This window comes from Vanacampus margaritifer, chromosome 1 (assembly GCF_051991255.1).
Source record: "Vanacampus margaritifer isolate UIUO_Vmar chromosome 1, RoL_Vmar_1.0, whole genome shotgun sequence".
Taxonomy (NCBI): Eukaryota; Metazoa; Chordata; class Actinopteri; order Syngnathiformes; family Syngnathidae; genus Vanacampus; species Vanacampus margaritifer.
In genome coordinates this window covers 22237872-22253750 of record NC_135432.1, presented here as the reverse complement: position 1 = coordinate 22253750, position 15879 = coordinate 22237872, and the positions used below count along the sequence as shown (strand labels likewise).

Here is a 15879-nt window from a genome sequence, read left to right as displayed (position 1 = left end):
TCCAAGAAAACATGGTTGGCCAAAAAAGTACCATTTAATAATTTTGCTTTAAAAACTGCGCCTCAGATCAAGGCTAAGAATAAAACATACAATTAAAACTGCCCCAACAGCAGTGCACACACACACACACACACACACACAAAGTCAGCATTAAAATATTTTCCAGTGTTGCAAAAGTTTCTAGCAGTTTAAAACATCTGAAACACGGCCTGCTACTCCTGATGAAATCAAACCATTTAAGGAAGTGGAAGTTAAAAAGCATAGTCACACAATTACAACCCAAAAAAACAACTTAAAATCAAAACTGAACACACATCAGCCAAATATGGCGAATTAATATCTAATCACATTATCTAGGTGACAAAATCGGTCAATTTCATTTGGTACATTTGCTCTCCCCCGTTTAAAAAAATTGATACTTAAAAAAAAAATTGATAGTTACAATTCGCAAACATCAGAAAAGGACAATTATTTAAGGCATAATGGTCATTTGGCCTCTGATTTGACCGAACATAAAACAATTAGCAAAATTCAAAGAATGAACATGTTTTCAAGTAAGAATTGTAACCTCTCTAGATTAAAAACAAAACTAAAAGTAAACATTCTTGACTTTGGGACAATTGCACCAAATAGGGTACCGTAGATCCCCTCAATTTGGATTCAAATCAGAAAAACATGGTAAAAATCTGTCCACGTTTGTAAACGCTTCTCTATCCCCAACCTTCGTACTCATTAACGGAAAAAAACAGAGTTGATGAAGCGCCAGAAAAGAGGTCAAAGTCCATCATCGGCATCATCATCATCATCGCTGCAGCTGTCTTGTGATGAGGAGCTGCTTAGACTGCAATGGAGGACCTTGCACTTGTGTCAGGTCTCCTCGGCCCCTCGGTTATTGATCTGGCGATATCCCTGGCTACCCAACGGCTCCCTGTGGCGAATGATGGACAGGAAGAGGATGATGATGAGCCCCAGCAACAGGCAGCCGCACACCACCAGACTGATGATCACATCTGAGGGGCGGAGAGACGGACGACCATTAGCACCTCGTCACTATGGGAATCTAAGTGTGACTTGCGTCGGAATGGTTTCACAATATTCGTTAAGTGGTGCCTTGAGATGTAAGTTTAATTCAAACAGTCAAATGTCAATTCGTCTTGATGCATTAAAATGAATAGAAATGCTATTAATGAGTCACAACTGCAGTAAGCTGCTCTAATATTAGTCATTCTTTGCAGAAGATAAAGAACAATTTCCTCGTCATTTTTGAGGAGACATCTAAGCAAACATTATGACGGGTCGATGCCAGAGGTGAGTAAACAAGCCAGCTCTTGGAAGTTAATTGCCGCCATTTAACTTTGTTTTTCACTTTCTCGGGTGTAACAAATAAGGAGGGGGGAAAGGTAACAAAAAAAAAGTGCCAGTGGGTACCAGTTAGCTCTAGGACAACATGAGTAGCCCAAAGGTTTGTTCTAAAAATAGGCTCTCCATTGATGAGACACTAAGAATATTTCAAGCATTCACGTTTCTTCTTTAATAATTACTCCATTTTGTTTAAAAAATAAATTGTGTGTGGGGGGGTATGCTATTTAAAAAATAAAATAAAAAATAAAGTATTTGTATTCATTGCATTTCAATGGCCGTCAATTATATGCAGATTTCATCTATTTATGGGCCGGGCTGGTCTCCTATCCTCCATGACTAGTGTGATTCTTTGATTTTTCTGGGGGGGGAGAAAGGCACATAATGTAAAAAAATAAAAAATAAATAAATCCCAGTGGGTACCAGTTAGCCCCAGGACAACATGAGCAGCCCAAAGGTTTGTTCTAAAAATAGGCTCCCCATTGATGGAACTTACTAAGAGTATTTCAAGCATTCACGTTTTTTTCTTTATTAATTATTCTATATTTTGTTAAAAAAAAAAATTATATATATATATATATATATATATACACACACACATTTTTTTAAGTCATTTTAGAGCTTTAATACTGCGTTATTTTTGCTTGCAGTCATGATACCATCAGAATGTAATATCAACTGTGAGTGGCAAAGATTATAAAGCCTCTTTTTGAAGATCTGTTACTGCAAAAGTGCCGCTTGTTGTTGAGTGTGTTCTCTGCCACCATACAGCACTCAGCTTTCCAAATGTTCACACTCATCTTTAGTTCTCATCCATCGGTTTCCCCTTTTAGTATTATTATAGACAAAGGCCAAGGCATCAACTTCTTTCTGCCATGCTGCTTCGTTTGCGATTCCATGTAAAAGCAGTTTAGGTTCAGAAAAATAAAACAAATCAAAAGCTACCGAAAAACAAACTTCTGAGGGGTTAACTATTAATATTTGTCACATAGTTATCAGTGTTTGGTTTAAAGCTCACGTTTACTGCTCCCAACTGAAGCCAATTGGCACTCCTTCTGTCTGTCCTCAGAAATAGACAGCTTTGTAATGTTCACAAACTCCTCCAGGGGGCAGTCCAGGGAGCAGCCAGGCAACTGAAGCTCATAAGGTGCAACCCTGCTGTCATTCCGGTAAAACATGGACACTGATGGAGACCTAAACGCAAACAGAGCACACAGAGCAGAAAGTTAGTCGTGTTTTTCTGTTTCCGTGTACATGTTTTCGATAGCACAAATTTCACCTCTTCAATTTCTGCTTTTTGTTCAACTACAGGCCCAGATTTCAAACCAAGTATGTTAGAAAGAAAGCCCATAAACCGTTGGGAAAACATATTTTTAGCCACTCTTAACATTATGCAGTTAATGCTGTTAGCACTGTTTTTAAACATAGGAACACAAAAGAAAAAATACATAGATTCAATAAAAAATATATATATTTGCAGCTTTAATGGTAAATTAAAAAAATACTGAAATGTTTACAAACATTTCTTGAAGATTAAATGCAAATGTATTTTCTTGTTTGTACTGTATAGTACCCAAATGGAAGACGGGCATCCATCTTAGTTAAATTGAAGACAACCATCTGCACCATACCAGTTTCATGGAGACATACTTCCCCTTTATGACTCTTTTTTTGTAAGTGTTTGTCGCATTTTGATTTCATTTTATTAGCAGTAAATATTTGTGTGTGTATAGGCACCAAGTAGTAGCATCCTCAAATTTAGGCGCCTTAGCTTAATAAATATTGCCTAATACTGCCTTACTCACAAAAAGTCATATGTGTGTGTGCAAGCATGTGTGCTTCCTTCCCATGTGCATGTGTGTGCGTGTGTACCCGCTGTCATCCGAATATAGCTCGATCATGAGACAGGAGGCATACGGTGGTTGTCTGCCATTGAAGACATTCAAGCTGGACTGCAATGCCGCCATAGTAGTGTCATGCTGTCCAACACACATACACACAATTAGGACTGCAGCTACTGTAAGTACAGTAATCGGCTCTCAAAATGTGGTATTCATATCTCACCGCAGAAAGCATCATCATTTTCAGATGCTGCCTTTCCATAGATTCAGCCACTCGGGAAAGATTTTTCACAATTTCACCCAACAGGATCCCTAAAAGAGAGAGGCTGTCAATATATGTGAACGATATTACCATCCAGTTAGTTCACTGCCATGATGCTTGTCATTTTCTGATCATGAAACCTCAAATGTTGAACACAATTGTGTCGCAGGATTAGTTTGAGTTTTGAATGTTTATGTAGGTTTATGTCTAGAGATTGACCTGGCCAATCTAAAGCTCAGCCAAGTCACTTGTTTTCATTGTTTTGGGTGATTTTTTTATTTATTTTTTGCTGCATGATAGCCCTTGATCCCTGTGGCTTTATCGTGTTGTTTCGTGACCCAGTAAAAGCGAGCTAGAAAACCTTTATGAATATATTGGAAATCGATTTTCACACGCTACAAATGTGCACTTTATTGTACAATATCATATTTGGTTTATAAATTCCCCCCAGCCAAGGGACAAAGAATTTTCCTTTTTCTTTTTTTAAACTTGAGCTTAAGCATTAAAACTATTTTTGATTATGTGTGGATAGTTCAGACATGGACTGTGAGAGAGTTTCATCCTGTTCAGGATAGTTGTACTGTATGTACTGCAAAGTCGATGTAAATATTTAAAGACTTAATTTAGCCATTTTCAGCAGTAAAAACTTAATATTTTACCCATAATTAATTTGATAACTTAATTACGTTTCATGTACAATTTATACCTTTTCAAAACACATTTTGTTCACGTGTTCTCAGGGTTCAGGAAACGACCAACCACGGCTCATTTTGCAAACCCAGAAAACAGGTGAGCCATAAAAACATTTAATGGGAGAAAAAAAAAAACAGCAAATAAAAAATAAAAGGTTCTCGATGGTTGTTGGGCACATTTTTGCAAAATCTCACCCCACGCCCGATAGTGGCTAAAACTTACAGTGGCCTTGAAATTTACAAGCTATCTTTACCCCACGGCCTATGATCTCAGGATCTCCTGATTAGTTTGCGAGCACCTTTATTTTGCTGCTACCAATGAAGACGAATAATTGCAACAAGCCATACAAGGCCAAGTGGCATTGAATTTCACAAATGTGCTTGTATGTTAGGGATTATGAGCATATCCTACTAGGCCTTAAAATGCTTGTCATCAACTGCTTTTTCTTGGTTTACCCAAGGGCCATAGTGCAATGGCTGGCTGATTTATATTATACCAAGATTCACAATTGTTTGCAGCTCACTGCTAACTTGTATAAATGTAGCGTTCGAAGGCAAAATCTGAAACTGATTAGTGACTATAGTTGTTTAAATAATTAATGCAATTCACCTGGGTTGGGTAACATCATAAACTTTTACCCCTTGCTAAAATTGGCCTATTTTCACGCTGGCATTACCATAAAGACAGGCAGCGCTGCTAGGGTACTACAAATAGGTAAGTGGCTATTTGTTCTCAAGTGACGCAAATAAAGAGAAAAGTAAGTCACAATAGAGACAAAGTCAAAGTCCATTTCTACATAGTCAATTTAGAAGTGATGGCTCTAGAGGACCAACTGGTTTTGTTTCGTATTTGTGTAACATGTCATCCAATTACTGTCTCATTTACCCAAGCTTCTTCTGCGGTTCTTTGACTTATGAATTGTAAAAAACAACTCATCTGAGCACAGTTCACAGCTCGTAAATCGTCCTACAGGTTATTCTGGTTACTAGTCTGGTTTTGATGTGTGATGTGCTGTGTCGGTCTTCTCAAGTGCGCCGCACACAATAGTAGTAAAACTGCATTTTTTTTTTCATATCATGCATTGTCTCCTTTTCTTTTTTTTATGGGTGCGTAAGATGTTAAACATCCTTGTGTGCACCAAACATAACACACACCTCCCTGCAGCCGACTCTTCTCCTGATGTTTGTAGACCTCAAATATAACCTATGAAAATTGAAGCAGACTTGGATTACTAACAGTTTGTGTCTCAGCGGTTTAAAATGCAAGAAAATGGAAAATCATTTTTTACCTGGAATCCAAAGTCTTTCAGAAATCGAAGCCTTTCCCAGACAGAAGGGGTCACCCAATCAGGAGCTGACTTGTTATGGCGTGACTATTGAACACATCCACTTTTTATATGTGGAAAACCACAGCTGGATGACACAACAGAAGTGGAAAATGCAAGTATTCACCTCGCAGAAGAGGGTGTCGTACACACTCCAGACAGCATCCACGTTCATTATCTTCAGGCCCGTTTTATTCCGCACAAGCTCCATAATGTCCTACAAGGACGAAAAGCAGAACACTTTGTTCAATCCAGCTCCTGCCAAATCAAGCTGCTCCATTTCAATTACAGTTAATCTAATGATAAGGGGGAGGGGGGGGACCTTGTTAGCATTTGTGAGGTTAACGTATTCTTCCGTTTGTTCAGTCTCATTCATCAGTTCTTCGTATCGAGGGCAATCTCTCTGAGGAAAGGCCAGCAGCTGGGAACAAACAAAATTCTCTGATAAAGCAATAATAGAAGAAATGACATTAAAAGTTGCCATGTCCTCAAGTCAACCTTCTCTTCACTTTGTGGAACTGTGTGCACAGGGATAGGCTGCCATGGGATGTTTGGTGAGAAGACCTGCTCACCATTGGGGGGGTATAGACCTGTAAAAGGGAGACTTGGTTTAAAGTCATATAACTAACCTTTTCTTCCAACAAGTCAACATTAAGACTGATGCCTTTTCAGGGAACTAGGCAAGCAACAGGGAGAACAAACGGGTGGCATTACCTGCAAGGTTGGACTCGGCGCTCATCAGGGTGCGATCGTAGTCTGTGCTGCGAACGGAGATCTGAGGACAGAGGAGTTGCAGTTAAAAGCTGGACTCTACTTTTCTTTTGTGGGGAGTAATAAGATGGTCCTGATGCCTGAACATCACTTAAACTGCTCTATAATTCCAGGAATAGGAAAAACGGCATTGCATCAATATGGCATAGAGGTCGTGTGAGGTCAAAAGACCATTTTGACAGTACTCATTGCACTGTGTGTAGTAAACAAACCCTTTTGTCAGTTCACCAACGTCAGCCTTCTTCTCTAGCGCTGTAAGTTTTATTGTGTAATATCCTCATCAGTTTTGCCTGAGGCGAATTTCATTAATTACATTTCAACAGGGACGCGGATTCAAAAGCAGGCGTGATGGAAATCAAGATTTTTTTAACATTCACTGCGGCACCAAATTCCGCTTCAAACAATAAGCACTGACGTGAGTTATTTGGATAGTAGTTCTTACTGTGCAGAACCTTTGTATAAGGTGCCGCTTGATACACGCCAGCTAACAGATGGACGCAATTGATATAGCTCTTTTCTTGCATCAATCAACTTATTCAATAATGCTAGGGAACATACCGTTTTGCCTAATGTATGAACAAATACTGTAGGTGCTACAACCGCCGGTCTTACACAGCTGCAGCAGAATAAAGCACAAGTATTTTGGGGAGTACTAGTTCTGCCACGCGTCATTTTCACATCACCACAAGCCCAGAACATTAACTCATTCACTGCCATTGACGGCTATAGATGTCAAAAATTCATTTGAACTATTTCCATTGAAGGCTATAGACGTCAAAAATTCATTTGAACTATTTCCATTAGTTTCACATTTTTTAGTATGAGAGTATGAAAACCTATAAAAAAAAATACATATTTAGAACAGATAGAAAATTTGTGATTAATCGCGAGTTAACTAGTGAAGTCATGTGATTGATTACAATTAAAAAAATATATTATTATTTTAATCGCCTGATGCACCTAATTAAAAAAAGAAAAGATTATTAAAAATTAGGGGCGTCAGACGATTAACATTTTTAATTGTAATTAATCGCATGACTTCAATAGTCACTCACGATTAATCACAAATTTGATATTTGTTCTAAATGTACAATAAAAAAAAATTGAGGTTTTCATACTCTTGTTAACAAAAGTGGGAAAAAATTTGAAACTAATCAAAATCTTTTTTACGTCTATAGTCATCAATGGCAGTGAATGAGTTAAATTATCTAATATACTGTAAAACTATCCTTAAATTAGTCCATTGGCAATTTCTTTGTACATAAGGATTTTGTAAGAAAATCCGATCTTTTTCACCTGACCCGATACAGCAAAATGATATGAAAGGCCCTAACGCGTAAATATCATGCATGCTGTGGTCGTGATGTCTCTGATCCACTAGTGAAGGGAGACTTTGAAGCTCTCCTCTTTCATCTCTAAACGCTTCAAACAACAAAGGGTACGTACGTAGGAGCGAAAACAAAAACAAGGTTGTTACAGTAGTTTCTTATGATTGCATCATTGTTAACGTTTTATGTCATGTCACTTGCTTTGTAAAGCACTTTGTTAAGCCCGTATCCCACTGAGTAATGACCGTTTGCAAGTTTTTGCAAAGGTAGCGAATGTTGATTTCTCGTCAGGGTTCGTTCAAGTTCGCAACATTCGCCTGAGGTTTTGATGTTTAAAATTTCAACATTCGCAACCTTTGCAAACGTTCGCCCCTCAGTGGGATACGGGCTTTACAGCACAATATAAATAAAAGGTGAGTTGCTTCCAAAGTACCCTGGCACCTGTTTACAAACATTATGAAAAGGTCTAACGTTTACCTCATGTCGGACATAGCTTTCATTAAGAAAGCTATCATAACGCTTCCTCAGAAACTGGCCCAGCTCCAAGTGCTGCCGCATCCCTTCCTGAGAACAAAAATAAATAAAATGCATGCAGTGAGACATTACAAATAGTGTAAACAACTAGGATCAACTTCATTTGCATTTTCTAATATTTTGTTTGCATAATAGAGCTAATATTTATCACATTTCCCAACTTTAGTATGTTTTCAATTGCAATCCTCAAACTTCAATATCAAATTGTGTACCTAATCTAAAAGGGGCAATTTTCACATTTGCCATTTGTCCAAAATGAGCACATAAAAGTCTTAACCCCATAAAAATATTTGAGGTGCTTAGTCTCATAAAATTCACATGTACCAATATTGGGGTTTACCAACTTTACCAATCTTTTTTGGATGAACGTAACATCAAGGAGGTTTTCCAGTCAGGTTTTAAGATGATGCGTAACACAGTCAGCCTGTGGCTAATGACACTGAAGATGAATGTTGTCTCTCGTTTTGTTAGATCTGCAGCATTCAATATGGTAGACCACACAGTATTGTTTTGGGCATCCGAGTACTAGCTCAGCAGCAGGGTCTTGCCGAGTCGGCTGGAACTTGAAGGGGTGGGCTGCGCTGACCAAGGCTGACTGGTTGGTAAAATGTGTGTGTGCGTGTGTGTGGGGGATACATGGGCTGGGCTCCCGCCATTTACCTGACTCGATACCTTTACCTGCTTTCTGTAAGTTTGGTTGTATTTTGCTGTGCCTATGGAGAAAATGGAACTCAAACGCTATGATAAATAGAAGAGAAATAAATAGAAGAGGAGCAGGCTCTTTTGAGCATTTATGCGGAGGACACAATCCAGCGGGACTTCGAATCTGCCACACGAAATGACAAGAGTTTACTTAGTTGGCCTTCAGCTTCTTACCGCCACTTGCTGTATAGGCGGGGTAGTGCAGTTTGTTTTTCACTACCGCATACATTATCAGACTCATTTGAAATAATTACCGAGAACTATAAGATGCTGTGGAAACACAAATCGCACATTCCCGGCGGAACTTTTACAACCAAGAACTCCCGTTACCCAGAACTCAAAGATCCTGGGTTTGTTGGTGGAAAAGACGCTATTAGTTGTATGGTGTTCCACAGGGTTCAATCTTGGGGCCAGTACTCTTTTACGTTTCGTTTTCATTTTATTGGCTGCCCCTGGGTTCCATCTTAAGAAAACATTCCACTGCTATGTGTCCCGCAGAGAAAATAGGACGCTTTCTCATCGAGGCCACTTTTCTCACTGTCTGGAGGAAGTCAAGGCCTGGATGGTACACAATTTCTTGAATTTCAATGAAAAGAAACAGAAGTTGCGATGTTTGGTCCAAATGCCGCTTGGAAATCCCAACCTGCTCACCGTATCTAAAGCCAACGTTATCGAACTTGGGTTTTAAATTGGAAAGTGATTTTAAATTGGACCGGCAAATTGGTGCTGTCGTAAAATCCACCTTTATCATCTTAACTCGTTTGCTCACAAAAACATAAATAAATACGTTCTATTTTAAATATTACCATGCTCCCAAAGACATATTCATACGTTTTTAAAAAATGTTTTTTTATGCTAGCACATAGCTTTGATGCAGCCTCTGAACTGAAGAAAACAGTAGAATCAATGGTATTTATTACAAGCGACCAGCAGGTGGCAGCAGAGTATAAGAGATCAACCAGGGCCATGTTGCAAAAAGCTCTAGCCCCACTGTTTTAAAAAGATTTGTAAATAATGATGAAACTTAGCTATATTTGAATGCTAATTGCTGCAAAACTGAAATATCCTTTTTTTTTTCCTGGTGAAAAAAAGAGACTCTAATCTTTCTATGGGTAGATTCCATGTTTTTATAGCAATAGAACACAATATTCTGTGGGCCTTGCAAAATTAGTCAAAATCCAGTAAAATACCCGGGAGCGAAGGGGGTTGCTTCAGTGAGAATGGCTGGGAGTGAATGAGTTAAGCAGTAGGCTAAGGGAAAGCCTCGCCTTTCTCAACAGCACTTAATTAGAAACAGTAATCCATGCCTTCCGGTTGGATAACTGTGATGTACTTTATTTTGGAGTCAGCCAGTCCTCCCTCAAGCATCTCTAGTTGGTCCAACATGCTGTTGCTTGCCTGAAAACACATTTTTATTCTATGGCTTCTGACTCAGCATTGTTTTAGTGTTTTATGGTACTTACTGTTTTTAACGCTTTGTTATTGTAACAAATGTTGACTACATGTACAACACTTTGCTGTAAATAAAGTTGAGTTGAGAATCATTCTGTATACCAACCAAAATTATGTCACAAAGGTCATCAGTAGATGGAAACAAATGTTAATGTCATGTTTCATCTGCAGACGGTGCGGTACCTGTGTCAGCTGTCCAAATCCTTGAGGCCAGTCGCCCTCTTGGTATGGGTCAGCGGGATAGGCTTTGACTGGAGATCTGTCGCCATGTCGAAACAACTGTATGGTAGAGAAGCCACGTGTGTCAGAGACTCAACTGTCACGCATGATTGGATTACAAAGCCCTTATCTTGATAGGTCCGGTTTTGTCCAGTCATAGTGCCAGCAACCCCCCACCAATCACGCACTGAGTTTCCTCACTCCCTCTCACTTTTAATAAAACATTTTAAATGCTCAACAATTTCAACAAAAAATTAAGACAGATGTAACTAAATTATTTCTTTAACAACCAATCTTACTTTTACAGACAAGTGGGTGATAAGTGGTTGCTATGAAAAGTTACGCCAGGGATAGGGAACCCTGGTCCTCGAGAGCCGCTGTCCTGCCTGTTTCCCATGTCTCTCTCCTCAAACACAGCTGACTCAACTGATCAGCTAATCAGCAAGCTCTGTAGAAGCCTGATAACGATCTTGTTCATCAATCAGGTGTGTTGATGGAGCAAGACATGGAAAACAGGCAGCTCAGCGGCTCTCGAGAACCAGGGTTCCCTACCACTGAGTTACCACATGAGCAGCATAATCATGCATTGCATGTTTCTAGTTTACTGGTTTAAATAACAAAGTACAATGATACGTTCTTAACTTCTTACACTTGAGTACTTGCTGATTCAAAATACAGAACCATTGATGAAAATGTGTTTTATTTTAATATATAATTTTAAAAAATGTTTTGTGTCTCAGTCTAACAGGAAGCACAAACACTTCCGAGAACAGTTGTCAGATTGAATTTCCAAATCCGAACACACCCACACAACAATAGAGAGTCTGGTGGAGATATGCACAAGTAGGAATATGGATTCCATGTCCCCTTTCTGTATTGACTACAAAATAAAGTGAGTAAAATGGGCAGCAGACCGTACTCAAAAGTCGATGCTTACCAGACGTCTCGTGTGGCTACGCAGTGTATGATTTTAACTCCCTAAAAGTGTTGTCACGTTTGTTTACCTTAAAGGGGAAGTCCTCCTTAAACATTTATTGACAATAATATGTTATATGCGGCCTCACTAGTCTAAATGACATGACATTCTGATTAATGGAATATGAGTTATGTTGATCCATCTCAGGCGGGCGGCCATTTTGCCACTTGCTGTCGACTGAAGATGACATCACAGTTGCTCAGGTAACAACCAATCACAGCGCGGCTGTGATTGGTTGTTACCTGAGCAACAACTCGTCATTTTTACTCAACAAGATGTGGCAAAATGGCTTCCTTCTGATACTGATAAAAACTGCTGTATTTAGCTGCTCGTATTCCACTAACGCAATATTAAGCAGAATACCATATTTAGACTAGTGGGGCTGGGCATAGAACATATTATTGTTAAGAACTTTTTTTTTTTTTTTTTTTTAGTATCCACAGGACTAACATAGCTCCAGCTCCGAATGTATGTGTCAGGCTGGGGAATTACTATTGTTGTGTAGTATTGGTGCATTTTTTATACTGCAAAGAAGTATACTGTATAATCGGTGGAGATAGTATCGGTATTGGTCCCTTGCAAACATTAATAACCCTACCTTCGAAAACAGCCCAAATAGTGTGTGTGTGTGTACTCTACTAATGTGCTTATCTGGTCTTTGGCCTTCTCTATGTTCTTCAGAATAAGCTCAATAAAAACATTTGACTTCTAAATCAGTTCAATCATTAGCTGGAGCAATGGGCAACAAAACAACTTTTGTTCAGAGGGGGGAGAAACATCAATCTTAAGACTTTTAGCTGTACATTGTACCGAGTGGACCTTCTCATGTTACAACACAGTGACATATGAGATGCTTGATGTCAAGGTGTTAACGTGGCAAATTATGACTGGGTCCAAAACAATTTCAATTGTCACATTTCCGACAGATTCTGTGTCCCTTTAGCTACTACAAAAAACACTCTCATCATATTACTAAGTAAAATAACCTGCCCAGTGCCCAGGAAGTAAGAATGGTAGCAGAGTTGAATGACTGGTGATGTAAAGCAGTGTAATATAACTGTAAGAATGAGATGCACACATACTGACATACTTCTCAATAAGCCACTTAATTGAGACTGGAGGGTGAATTAATCACCACCAAGACCTAAGCACACACACAGATTAATTCTTGCATGTGTAAAATGTACAATTGTCTAATGTAAAAAGTGCTTGACGTCATACGACCACAAAGGCAGCATGGTCTCCATGGTGAAGTAACTATAAATGATCAATGCATCCGAGGACAGTCAAACCCTGTACACGACTATTTCAATGTATAGTAATATATTATAAACATTGGTCGAAATCCTGATTCCACCAAAATCATGACTTCTCAGAAGACCTCAAAAATGTTCAACTATTAACATTGCATCATCAGAGAGAGCAAGTCATTTTCAAAACCTTGCCTTGGTCATTAAGTTTAAAAAAAAATTAAAAAAATATATATATATGTGGAAATAACAACCATGCATGGACTGGCCAATAGTATATATATTTGTGAGAAAATGTCAAATTTATCAAATTGTGAATAGCAGGTTTCTGATTCAGATAGTGTTGAGCCACAGACATTCGCTGAGGGAATTGTTTTTATTACCTTACTATATATAGGGTGAGCCATAAGTGTCCATACATAGGAATATGAATACTGTATATTTTTTTGTATAGATATTTTGTTTCAGACGCATCTTAAACTAAAATTCTATACATAACATTACCATAAGTTTCCATGCCATGGGTGGGGAAATGCGTTTCAGATACTAAAGGCATTGTAGGTATCACCATAGGAATACAAAATTAGATACAGCATGAGCACGAAACACTCATTTGTGGCCACGAATTAATTAGCTGTGGCTTAGTTTTAGTTGTGTTACCTAACCATACTAAATAAAGCCCATCCGGGAAGATAGTTTTGGGGCACAACAAAAGCGAACATATAAATATGATTACATTAGATTTTAGGCTGTGGATGAGCTACAAACATACTGAAAAGCCTGGCATAATCAATAATCATTATTTTATTAAAAGGAGCATACACTTGCCAGCAAGCCATGTCGCATAAATGGCGCAATGACGTTTCAAACATTTACTCAGACGTTCAAATTGTTCTTCGTGTCAACGTTACAACTATGTCCTGACAGTTGACACAAATCAACCATACAACTGTCTTGTAATGAGTTTTGGCATCTGTTTCGCCGATAGTCTACTTGGCACGGATCCCACAACACAGAGGATCAAATATACTCACCACGGTTACATATTGCAGTTTTTTCTCCGCTGTGACTTTCCCCCGGAGCGCGACCACCGCCAACAAGAGAAGAAATCTAGGGTGCATGTCGGTACAGCCGAGATGTTCTTCAGCGAACTGCAACAGCTTTTTAGCTAAACAGCTCGCTTTATGTCACGTGATGCCACGAGCGGTACACATGCACTAGCATACACGTCACTTACATAGACCGCGCCTTGAGCGGTCTGGTCTGTCCCGTTGCATAGATGCGACAGCGCAACCGCCATGTTAGTTGTGTAAACAAATGCTTTTCATTCACGCACACATGAGCATTATACTACATAATAACAGTTGTGCGCCAAAAAAAACCAAACGGGATTTTTAATCCAGTAATTACAAAATGTTTGTATTTTATTGCAGTAAGTGTTGCATGGGACAATACTTTTGAAGCCGCGAGGCCGCCGTACTACTACTCCCAAGAAACGTTTCTCGGCATACGAGCCTATACAGTTACAGTCTCGAAATTGGAGAACATTTGAGACATGACTTAGTAGAAACAGCATGAGTTATGATATTTCAAATTTGTTCAACATAAATAATAGGACTTCAGACATTTTACAATTTGCCTTAAATACATGTGTACAGGTTGAAACTTGTATATTTTTTTATTAAAGAATTATACCTGTAATTCAACAAATGATGCCTTTGCCAAATCTAATATTGGGGTCTAAGGAACTGAAAGATAAAAGAAAAAGGAGGTGTTCAAAGCAGCACATACCGTCTAAAAAATAGTGTCTAATCTGTGCGTATACGTATAATTTATAGTATAAACTATACAGATTACGAGCAGACTACTGTATAAACTTCATACAGTAGTCTGCTCGCGAGATGGGAGGGTAAGATGTTGTATAATTGAGAAATATTTACTTTTGCAGTTCTGTAGTTTTATTTTATTTTTTTAACTTTACTTTACTTAGGTGCAGGAGTTGACAGTAGTACTACTTTTCCCAGACTTTTTTTTTTACACAAGTATCTGTACTTCTTTAGTCAGAGTGCTTTTGCCATCTCTGTCCTAGACTCACATTTATTTTATTTACTTTACTTGATTACTGAAGTATGACTAAATGTAAATTTAGTCTTGCTGAAGGATGCTTCCGAATGATCACTGAACCAGATATACTGATTAAGGGTAATCGCCTCATCATGCCTCATTGTTCATGTCATGACTGGTCATTTGGTGCCTTTTTGTGTGTGTGCGTGTTTGTGCCTGAACGTAAGAGACAGACGTTTGACATTTGACCCTTGTCTATTTTGTCGTTTTGCACAAGCACAAGTCTTAATTCAACAGGGATAAGCCTGTTTGAAACATGTGTTTTTAGCATTAGCACATAAACACTACTATTCGGATTTAGTAACACAACGCCAACAAACATCTTCATGCAGGACAACAAAGGACAACATTTTTTTTTAAAATCTATATCGAAGAAACAGTATTGTTGAAATGTGTCACTTACTATGCATTCATCCATCCATTTTTTTAACCGCTTAATCCTCACGCAGGGTAGTATTTTTTCCGGCAGTAATTGTAGTAAACTCTGCGTAATTCACAGATACATGTGGCTCAGACACTTGCATTCGAATTCCTCAAAGTCATATCCTATGCACTTGCCAGTTGTTTTTCTGGTGTCACTCTACTAATTGATGTGTCTGTGTGAGTATTCCACACATTAATAACAACGTTCCAAAGGAGATCGGTATTTTGTTTTTTAATTAAGTGGAAGCAAATTCTTTAAATTCTCTATGGTAATCTATAATAGGGATGTACTATTTTTTCCCTGACAAAAAGTTCCAGTATAAGTGCTTACAATTGAGTAGCTACTGGCGAGTACCAAATATTTATTTGTAATTACTGTTATCTTGCAATTAAAAAAAAAAAGTGTTTCATTTCAACCAAAACTGATTCAAAACAAGTTTTTCTTTAGCATTATCATTACATGCATTTTAAAATCCAACTGCATGTTCTTCTAGTATTCTTGCCTCACATTTCACCATAATGATGTTTTAGTTCAGAAAATCGGGTTAACAATAGTGGAAAGAATAAATAGTCATTGCAGTATTCTCTTGTGGCTTCTTCATAAGTCCAGAATGCAACTAA

The 15879-nt window shown here is 38.4% G+C and overlaps 1 protein-coding gene across 1 annotated transcript; it reads right to left on the bottom strand.

The window, feature by feature from the left end:
* Positions 1-15: 15 nt before the first annotated feature.
* acp2 (acid phosphatase 2, lysosomal) lies at positions 16-13909 on the bottom strand. The gene is made up of 13 exons (XM_077583688.1): positions 13746-13909; positions 10450-10545; positions 8056-8142; positions 6194-6254; positions 5978-6069; positions 5802-5900; positions 5607-5696; positions 5444-5527; positions 5310-5358; positions 3424-3512; positions 3232-3338; positions 2378-2553; positions 16-1010 (listed from the first exon to the last, which is right to left on the bottom strand). Exons 1-13 carry the CDS (start codon positions 13830-13832, stop codon positions 868-870), a joined length of 1260 nt encoding a protein of 419 aa, XP_077439814.1. The 5' UTR covers positions 13833-13909; the 3' UTR covers positions 16-867.
* Positions 13910-15879: the final 1970 nt, after the last annotated feature.